An 11117-nucleotide genomic window follows, 5' to 3' on the forward strand; every position below is an offset into this window, starting at 1 on the left:
TTAGTAATATCATGTTTTCGTAGTTTAGTTATCCTGTACCTTGTTAGCATTGTCATGTTTTAGCTTAGTTATCTTGTCATGTTCTGTAACTCTGTCTGTAATTTTGTTCTTGTGTTGTAAAGCACTTTGAGTCGCCTCGTGCTGAAAAGTGTTATATAAATAAATGTACCTACCTACCTACCTACCTAAGATGAACAGACACAAATTAAGACAAGGAAGCTTCTCACAATGCACAAAGAGTTTCACCTTAAGTCCAACACTCTGAGACTGTCCACTAAGAGAAAGGAGGGAGGCAGAGGACTAGTGAGCATCAGAGCCACTGTGCAGGATGAAACAACCAAGATCCTGGAGTACATCAGGAAGAAAGCCCCCAATGATGATCTGCTAAGTAAATGTCTCAGGCAGCAGAAACCCAATGTGGAAGAGGAGAAAGAAGAACCCTCGTCGAAGGACAAGTCCCTACTCACCAGTAGATTGAGAATGTGGCCGATATCAATAAATCCTTCCAGTGGCTAAAGAGGACTGGAGTGAATGACAGCACAGAGGCACTAATCATAGCAGCATGCAAGGAATAGAGGTCGGGGTCTACCCTACTAGGCAGGACCCAAGATGCAGGCTTGAGCAAAACAGCAGGGTGTAAGATGGTTCTTTGTTCTGTGAAACTGTGTTTCTGCCCCGATCAAGTGCTACTAATCCACCATCAGATGGTTGGCAGGAAACTAAACTACGCATATGCTGTTTGATTTAAGAGGAGCGCATTTCTCAACATAGCGCCGCCATTCAGCCGCTCAACTTTCCCCACCCCCACCGGGGCCTTTCTAAAAAATGATCTCCCCTCACCGTCGTTATTGAGGTCCATTTGTCTGAAGATCTTATCCGTCCTCTTCTCTGGCGTGGATTCGTCCTCTGGCATCTTCATCACAGACGACACCATCTTGTAGATGGCCTGGGAGACAGAGTGAGAGAGGAGGAGGAGGAGGAGGAGGAAGAGAGACGGGGTGGGTGGGGGGTGGCAGGAGAAGAGAAAAGCCAAGTGAATCAGAGCCAGCAGAGACCCATTAAGAAGACTCAGCAGGAGAGAGCCGAAACAGAAAGTGAGCAGAAAACTCAACCCGTTGCGGTGCTGAGAATCAGCCCGACTGAACCTTCGACAGCTCACTGGCATTTGTAGCTCCTAACATCAGAATGCGGGAGCAGGAACAACACGAGCTAGCAGGGGGATGAACGTGCCTGGAAAGGCCGGGGGTTGTCGTATTGATCTTAATCTGTCGACTGATGACGTTTTCTGCCTCTTAACGGCATTAAATCAGCCTCCGTACGGGAGCACCAAAAAGCTCAGAGCATCAGCTAGCGCCGGCTGCAAGTTTCAAATCAGTTTACATGCCTATTATTTCTTCTCCCTTGGGAGCGTAGGGCGTAAAACTGACTGTGAATCAGTGTCGCAGCACCTCTGTAGCAGGGGCCAGGTTGGCGGGAATGAATTCACGTAGAGTCACAAACGAATGGGGTTTTCCACTTTGTGCCCAGAACTAAGCTGTTTTTACCTTTTTTTTTGTCTGTTCTGAAATGGTTAATAACTGAGAGAAAACTAAATCAAAGTTCAAATACATTTTTGGGGAGAATAGTCTTCGTTTCTATTTTAATATGTTATTACCAATAGTGTTTTTACCAACTACTGGTATAGCATTTTTGCTAAAATTGTGACAAATATATCTGTTTAAAAATACTGGGAGCAGTATGGACTCTAACCTTTTACTGAGAATGACTCCATTAAAACTCACCGGCTTTTAAGCATAAACAACTTCTGACCAATCACGCAACACTTGGAGCAAACCCCTGTGAGCAAAAGTTTGGTTAGGGCCTTGTGTTGTGACGCGGCGGACAAAGCCGCTACGAGAACAAAATGACGCAATTTTCGTCACGCAATCATGTGACTGAGAGCCGACTTTGTGACTTCTCATGGCGTATAACAACAGTTTAATGGTTACAGAGAACAGGTTTATATTGTAGGGGAAGGACTGACGGTACATGAAACTCTGGGGAAAAACAGAACACAGAAAACAAAGGAAATAAAAATAGGATAACAAAAGGAACAGAAAACAAAAACTACCGATCCTGACAAAAGTAAAATGCTGCATATGGCCAAAAATAAAAACAACAATATATATATTATAATTACATACCAAAACGTCTGGTTCTTTAATTTAATTGCACAAGTACAAACTGGGATGTTATCCTGTAATGCCTTCTGGTGTGATTCTGTAATAAAAGTCACTTTCAGATATCAACCAGAGCAGCGGCTGAGATGATCATTTTTTTCTAATAAGATGGCTGATGTTTCATTCGAGTTGATTAAAGAGTAACACTTGCCATGACAAACAGAAGGCTCAGACAGAAGCAAGAACATCAACATGCAATCATCCGAACAATAGTGATTGTCTTGTGAAAAGACAATCATTGGCATAAATTACCCAATATTCATTCATGTGATTCACAAGCTTTAAGCTGCCGTTAGTAAATGTAATGGAAAAACTGGCAAAAGTCGTTTAGTTTAAGATATGGTGCTGACTGGTGTCCACTATGATGCTCTGAATGAGCCAGCGCCATAATGTTCTGTTCAGTGCTCGATCACTAGCTAGTCTCATGAAAGATTACGCAACAAACATACTCATACAAACACTCGTAGTAGCTTGTAGAGGTTAGATCATAATGCTTGTTTTAGCTAAAAAATTTTTTGGGAAAATGGCATTGAATTCCACTGGCAGGATTGTGCCTACGGTGCCTATAACAGTGACTCACAGAACAGCCATTTTCCTCACTTGGAAGAGGTGGTTTTTGTCCCTTTCCAAAGCTGAACACAGCCAGAAAAGGGTGATCGCTGGTTTGGGACGAGCTGGATTTGACCAGGAAAAAGTGAAACCACAGAGTTCAGTCTGTTCCAAACATTTCATCGTCTAAGTTTCTGTAAGTCATTCAAAAGCAGTGGCTCCATTGTCCAACTCTGCGGCGGGAACGTTGTTTTCTGTTAGGATAACACGACTGAATCTCTGCGTCGAAGCCATGTTGTCTGTACAAACATCCGGGCTACTCGTGAGAGGGCGGCGGCTAATCAGTGTAAAAAGTACGCGTGACGCAATGAGTGCAGAGCGCTATTATCAAACAGGCAAAAAGTTTATTCTCATAGAGAAGGGGGGAGTAATGGGAGCACAAAAATCATGGGTCAATACATATCTCAGTTTTGGGGTCAGGGTTTGGTATGGGTTCGGTCCAAGAAACAAACAAACAAAAAAAACAAAACAGAAAACCAATGCTAAAAGATAGTTGTTTTTTGTCCTCACATTTTTTTTTTTAAATCAATAATTACTGTCCCAGAAGTAGAGACAAAAAAACAAACTACCCTTTCCAGTAGGGAGGTTGTAAAGTAGAAGACGACGTACAGCAGCAGGGGTCGGATTTGTCAACTGGTAACTGTACCGTCTTATTCATCCAATTTGAACTCTGAACAATGTTGTACAAACAAAGGCAACTATCCCATAATTTCTTTTTTTGGGNAGGGTGTTGAGTCAAACAAGGCACACAAACTGAAAAAGCCTAGTTAGGAAACAACTTGGTGTGTCACTAACAGCCTAGCCCAGCCTGGACGAAGACTTTTGCCTCTTTCTCCATTCTCCACGGCTGATGTAGCGGCTGATAAGGCACCACGTGTATTTGACAGAAAGTCACTTCACAAATGACCAGACCGCCCCTTTAATTCTTTGACCTCACCCATTTTAACAAGACTATAATTGTTTGAAAATCACCGCCCATCCCTATTATCTTCCTCTACTGCTTTCCTGTCATGGCGGATGGCAAAGAAAAAGCTAATTAAAACGATGTACGTCTTTGACATAAGATAAGGGTGTTCACCCGTGACGAACACTTTCTTTATCTGATTGAACGCACCGAAACCTGACGTCTGTACCGTGACAGCTCAGTCCAAATACCCTAACCCCTTTCATAATTTGTGTAATCTGCTGATTTAATGTAAGTAGCTCACTCGGAAACACCAACATCAACAATGTTGACACGAAGATTGTTCTTTTGATTTTTTTCTTTTTTTTACATGAACATATCTCCCTTAAACTATTGTTTTTGGGAAAATTTAAATTTAAAGTGCAGCAGCTTCGAATGACACGTTGGTCGCTTCGAGTAAGAGTTAAGGTTTAATCTGTTGGTCCGGTAATGAGCAAAACTAATCTGACCGCCTAGTTATTGTGACAAAATCTCCTCTCAGTCTCGCTCGGTGCACAATTACACAATGGTGCCCTCCTCTTCCCCCCTCGGTAATGTAACCTCCGTGAGCTCGGGGATAATCCCAGTATTCTGCACACTCAGGGATAAACGCTGGTTAAATTTAACTTGCTAATCCACGAGAACCATGAAACACAGCCGCGCACATCCACAACTTGCAGAAATATGCCTAATATGTCGAGGTCCCTCCAATTATTGGCTCTCAGCAGGAAAAGGATTACATTCGGGACTACGGTAGCGCAGTACTTCACGGTTTACCGGGAAGTGGTTGAAAGTTTACTCCAGTGCTTCTGTTAGAGGCTCTGAGCACCATGTCTGTTTGGGTCAGTGCGAATGTGTGACTGGTGGCTTTAAATAAACTTCAGAGCAAGTATTGAAAAATATATGGATCTTTTTCGGGGCCACATTTGTCATTCATCTGCAACAAGTGGATTTTTTTTGCAACGAATGGTAATAAAGAAGGTTAAAAACGCATAAGCACCGAAGCGCTTTTATTACAGCTCGACCGTCTCAAACACAGGTTTTGATTCCTGACTCCTGCTGCAGGTTTAAAAAAAAGCCATACAAAACGTGCTGCTCGATCGGGAATATTATTCTTTGTTTGTCTTTGATCAACAACTACAAAAAAATTGCCAAAACTCAGAGTTAAAAATAGAGAGGGAGCACTCGTCATGTGATCGTGTGACTCGATGGACATTGTTGCCATTATTAAAACGGGAATCAGTCGTCTTGTTGTAGTAGCATGTCTGGGTTGTGTGCAGGTTACAGCTGCACCAATAAAGGCAAAAAAGCATCTGTAATATCCTTTGACAGGTAAGTAACCCTACAATATACAGTTTTGCAAGAATTTAGTCAATTTATCAAAAGAAACTACCTTCAAAAAATATTGACACATGGTAAATCTACTGTGTTTACACTGACACTTTCTGGCTTTCCTTTTTTTATACAGGAAATGTATAAAATGGCTGTCTTAATCACCAAATGTATGTAATTAACTGCTGTTGCATGTTTAAGCAATAATTTGGACATAGAAATCATTTGCCCATATCCTGATTTCCCTGAAGCCACTGGTTTTACACCAGCGTGTTGAATTTTAGGAATATCTAGTGCACAGCTGAAGATCTACATCATGTCAAAGACTGCATGACTTCTCATCGACACGCATGTGTTTGTTGACATTGCTCCCATTTTGGCGGCCATTTTCGATCCTCCACGGAATCACAAATTCTGATTAGACAACGAGCGGGAGAGCTCCCTCTCTGTTTTTAACTCGTGTGAAATATTTTCACAAAGAAAACAATCTTAATTTGGCGCACTGAGTTGGATTTTTGAGCGTACTTCCAAATTAGAAACAAACTAGCTCTTTAGTATTTTTTAGTTAGCTTTTACACAATCACAGTTTAAGTTTCACGACTGCTCGACACGCTGCAATCTTGTCATGCTCCAACTTTTGAGCTGTTTAAACTTTCCAACCATTTTTTTTCCTGCTCACTCAAACCATCCACTTCTTATACAGTTTCTACATCAAAACAGCCATTTTTGTCTTCCTTCGTCCAATGTGTCTCTCACTGCTGTTTGCTCCTAAATCCTTGCAGCGTCCAGAATACGCACACCCAAACTCTCATTGACTTTCATTGTGTCTGAGCTCCAACCGTTCCTCTTTAAAACCTGAAGGGAAAGGTCTTTTTAACTTGGCATATCATGAAAAAGTACGACGCTTCTGCCACTTACAGTTTAGGAGACTTCAATAAATACAACCTTCAGTGACTGTCCTTTTGAGTCTTACTTTCTACTCCGCATTTCAGTCTGCCTGTCTCTTTGAAGGAGTGAGAGACAGGAGTGTGCGGTTACCGTGGTGACCACAATGCACTGGCAGCTGTAGCGCTTCTTTTGATCTTGTACATTTTTTAATACAGTTTAGACATCAAAACATTTGCATTTCGTCAAGAAAATAAAGTCCTAAATGACATTTAGGGTTTACGTGGAGGGAAGTTGATCTATGTTGGAACTTTAGCAGTAGTTGCATCGGCACCCTTGAAAATTTCTTCAGAAATTTTTTTTAGTACTGCTTTATGGTGCTCTCTATACACATAATCATCTGTAAGGGACATTAAATAAAGTTTAAAAAGAACTATAGACACCCTCTAAAAAAGCAATTTGGTTAAAGTAAATTTTAAGAGCACTGAATTGCAACATAACCTGCTGTCAGGTAAACGGATTTGAATCCCACAACCCAAGCGCCCAACCAAAGCGTTACCCGCCGCTTCGTGCGACTTTATGTTTGCCGCTTTTAGACGGTGCAAGTACAAAAGGGAGACTGAATTCAAAAGGTGTTTGTTTGTCTCCGTGAGCTGACCTGCAATCGGTTCAATAAACCTGTCGGGCTAAATATAGCGGCCGACGTACGTCAGTGAGTCATTGAGAAGTGAGAAAGTGCGCGACTGAAATGACAAAAGGTTTGCTTTGAAACAGCACTCCCATGCTACAGCTAATCCCCCAGGGAGCGCTGACATTTTAAAGGAAATAAAAAGGCGTCTTTGCAAAAATGGACGTATCTCGACTTGTATGTAGAAAACGCTGATTTATCGGTACCAGCCCCAAAACCATTGCATTGGTGAAGCTATACTAAAAAGGAAGTATATGTCTTCAGTTGCTCTCATTTTTAGAGGTTTTCTGAAGGAGCGGGAGTTCAAAAAGGTGCCCAAAAAATGTTTCTAAGCATAAAAATGTCCACTATTAAGCGGCACGTACAGTTCACATCATCTTCGTCGCCCACAGGCATCAACGAGCCTTACCTTTACCTCACCATCCAAGCTTTCATTGCTCACCTGCACTATCTCCAGCATCTCTTCGCGGCTGATGTACCCATTTCCGTCCAGGTCGTACATGCTGAAAGCCCACTTCAGCTTCTGCTCCAGCTTCCCCCGCGACGTGACGCTCAAGGCAATGATGAACTCCCGGAAGTCTATCGTCCCGTCGCCGTTGGTGTCGAAAGTTCGGAAGACGTGCTCGGCGAACTTGGAGGCGTCTCCGTAGGGGAAGAAGTTGGCGTAGATCTTCTTGAACTCCTCCACATTCAAGGTCCCGCTGGGGCAGTCCTTCAAGAAACCCTGAAATAAACGATAACAACAAGAAAAAAAAGACATGATTCTAGACCTAGGCTGACTAATTCCATTGCTTTCCAAGGCTGAGCCGGCCTGAGGTTCGGATGGGACTCTAAGCAGGGCTTGATTTGGATCACCACGTACTGGATGACTGAGAATCTCCACCAAGTCTCCTACATCACCCATGCTTGGTCGTTTGAACATTGTGCATTCAACACGTCTAATTTCCTGGTTTACTGGCAAGCTCACGATCTGTTCCTTAAAATGACTTCCCAACAGAATGTGCTTTGATTTTGGCACTTCGTTCAAGTGACTACATATGCTCAGGCTACGAACCAAGAGTTAAAATGATGGAGAATTCCAAGACTTAAGGGTAGCAGTGGGTGTAACACAGTTGTGCGCACAGACAACATAAGTGACACAGCCCTCTGGTCTGCCAATCCAGAATTTGAGTCAAGTTAATAACAATAAAACCTTTCTAGAAATGAGCTTTCTTCTGTATCTGTGTCAACTGTAACTCCACTGTTCCCATAGAGGAGAGAACAATGACAGAAAAAAAAAACGCTGTTTAAGTAGCTAAATTAATCTGGAATCGATTAATAACTCGCAAATCCGCCCAATACGCAGCCTGCAGCGACCTTTTCAAGTTCTCCAAATCTAATAACCTTTCGGAGTCGCACACAGTTTCAGCCATCACTGCCTCGCGGTTTTCGTAAACCAAATAGCTGGCACGGAAAGGTGAAAGGAGGGAGAACAAATAACTCTGTGCTACTCAGGACACGTGGTGGATGAAGTGAGGGCCGGATGGAATGCGTTTGTGCCTTCTCAGTCCTTAACGGTCAAGCAACAAAGTGATGGCTGATCTAAACCTGCAAACAAGGAATTCGGGTATAGACCAAATGAGAAGAAATCAAAACATGAATATTAGCCTCGCTTTCCACCCAGGAATGCACATCCCCCGCCAGGTTTCATGCCATAGTTTTAAACTACAATCATCTTAAGAAAAATGGTTTTAATCAAACCAGTGAAACTCATGTGTTGAGGATGACTCTCAGCTACTACCACACCAAAATGACCTCAATATCTGTCAAATGGACTGGGTTACAGCCATTTTAGTGTAAGCTAAGGTTCCTTTGGTGTGGCAGTCATCTTGAATCGGGTTGACTCCAAATGTTAATGAGTCGGAAATGGACATGTAATGATTATGTTCTGAGAGTTTCACCAAATTCTGTCCAGTGGTTCTGGAGATATTTCTCTAACAGACAAACAGTGCTGACTTTAACAGTCAATGCCAAAATTTTAAGCAAAACTGTTGTGCAATGTGTAGTGTATGTCGTTATGTGTTGGGGATGACTCTTAGCGACCACCACACTGAATTGGAGCTAAATATGTGTAAAAATTGGCTGAGTTACAGCTATGTTTGTGTTTTCTGTGGTCAGTTGGCTGAGGCGGACATCTTCAATTGGGTCGACTCCAAAAGTTAATCAGCTGCAGTGATTCCTGTGTGTGAGTGAGCTATTTTGATAACAGACAAGCAGGGTTAATGCCGACGATTTGATATGTCACACAGTCCACCAACTTGTAGAGTGGCCTCCGTTGATTAAATGAGGAAAAACTAGAAAAGTAGAAGTACAAAAAAGTAGAAAAGTGCGTTTGAAGAGGCGATTAGTTATTTTTTTCAAGAAGTCTGTTTGGTGTTACCTTGTACCACTCCTGCAGCTCGTGGTCGGAGAACTCGGTATTCTCCCGGAGGTCCTGTAGCATCTCTGGCCGCAGTTTGCTGTTTTGTTTCCCCATGGCGACAGGTCCGGTTTGTCTTCTTTTTTTTTTTTCACTTGACAACGGAGTCTATCGCAGCGGCCAGGCTTGTGTTCTCACCTGTTGGTCAAAGATAAGGACACAGGATGTCGGCATTAATTAGGAACAAATGGAGGATGAGTTCAATAAAATGACAGTTGGTCAATATAACCTTAGGCATACATGGCAATGGAGTGGAGATTGAAACAAGACAAAATAGTAAACTTTGATTTTCTGCATTATCGGCCAGCGGCTGGGGACAGAAACTGAGCCCATCCAAGTTAGATATTTAAATACACATTTAAAGAAAAATAAACCAAATGTCTTAGCATTTTTTGCCAAACCGGGCAGGGCTCAGAGTGTGTGCTGTGAATGACTCTCAGCTGCTGCCACACCAAAGTTTAGCTCAGTGTTCGCAGAACTGGACGAACTGAATAACCGTCTTTTGCGTTTCCAACTTCTAACCCCGTCTTGCGGTTCACGAGGCACTTCACTTACAGACATAGTTGACTCCTGTAATTAATGACATGAGTTTTACAAATTTGTATTGCCCGTTCGGCTCTTGGCAGCAAGTCACACTAAAATAGCCCCGTAAAGAACAACGATATACAAACAGCAGCAACTACCGTGGGGTAAATAATGACTTGATGCCCTGCTGAGTTTGTAAGTTTGTTCCCCTGAAAAGAAATGAGCAGTCTAAGTTTATGAAAGTTTCATTTTAATGGTGAGAGACAGAAAATACAGATGTGGACAAATCTGCTTGCACCCTTTTGTTAAAGAAAGAAAACACCACAAAGGTCACTGAAAGAACTTGAAGTTGACTAAAGTAATAAAAAATTTTAAAACTATGGAAATTCCACTAATGAAAATTAGTCACAGATTTTGGATTTTGGTTTTTACGCAATTATTAAACAAACAAACAAACAAACAAACAAACAAACAGACTAATGAAGCTGGTCTTGACAAACAGGATGGTTCCCTTTACTTAATATTTTGTTGAACAACCTTTTTTTTAGCTGTGTGTTTTGGGTCATTATCCTGTTAGGAGGACCCATAAGCTGAGACTGAGACCAAGATTTCTGAACATTTATTTCCAGAATGTCTTGATAGTCTTGAGATTTTATTGGATCCTGAACAGATTCAGGACACCCTGTTTAGATGCAGCAAAGCAGCCACAGAACAGAATCGAGCCTCCTCCGTGTTTCTCTGTAGGTACAGGTTTTTTTTATTGATACGTTTCATTTTTGGGTCTGTGAGCACAGATCTGATGGGACCTGTTGCCAAAAAACTCCAGTTGTGTCACATCTGTCCAAAGGACATTTTCTTTGTGGCGTCTCAAAACACATTTGAACACATTACAGCCTCAATTTTTTTATGATTTGATGTCCTCTTCGGTCGTCTTCCATTAGGTCTACTTTGGCTCAAACAGTGACTGATGCTTTGATCTGACGCTGATGACCTTTGACCTTGAAATTCATCTCTAATCTCTTTGGAAGTTGTTCTAGGCTCTTTAGTTACAATATGTACTATCTGTCACTTTAATTTGTCATCAGTTTTCCTCATGCATCACACCCAGGGAGGTTGTCTCCAGTCCTATGGACCTTAAACTTCTGTAGTCGCAGGAACGTCAAGCTGCATGGAGATGGTCTTATTGCCTTTGTCTTTAACATGCTGCTCAGTCATTTTATTTCTAAGCTCCTGAGACAACTCTGTCCTCAGCTTTCTCTGCTCCATGTTCAGTGGTACACACCATGATACCATGATATACTGTATATATTTATATATACAGGTGCTGGTCATAAAATTAGAATATCATGAAAAAGTAGATTGATTTCAGTAATTCCATTTAAAAAGTGAAACTTGTATATTATATTCATACATTACATACAAACTCATATATTTCAAATGTTTATTTTGTTTAATTTT

The 11117-nt window shown here is 41.8% G+C and overlaps 1 protein-coding gene across 1 annotated transcript in view; it reads right to left on the reverse strand.

The window, feature by feature from the left end:
* LOC108238764 (hippocalcin-like protein 1) overlaps window positions 1-11117 on the reverse strand; it is a 50278-nt gene that overhangs the window by 2929 nt on the left and 36232 nt on the right. Inside the window, exons 2-4 of the mRNA XM_017421061.3 lie at window positions 9096-9272; window positions 7119-7400; window positions 841-946 (exon numbers count right to left, since the gene is read on the reverse strand). Coding sequence (XP_017276550.1) covers window positions 841-946; window positions 7119-7400; window positions 9096-9191 — 484 coding nt within the window. The 5' untranslated portion in view covers window positions 9192-9272. The remainder of the gene's footprint in view (window positions 1-840; window positions 947-7118; window positions 7401-9095; window positions 9273-11117) is intronic.

Source organism: Kryptolebias marmoratus, linkage group LG5 (genome assembly GCF_001649575.2).
Source record: "Kryptolebias marmoratus isolate JLee-2015 linkage group LG5, ASM164957v2, whole genome shotgun sequence".
NCBI lineage: Eukaryota > Metazoa > Chordata > Actinopteri > Cyprinodontiformes > Rivulidae > Kryptolebias > Kryptolebias marmoratus.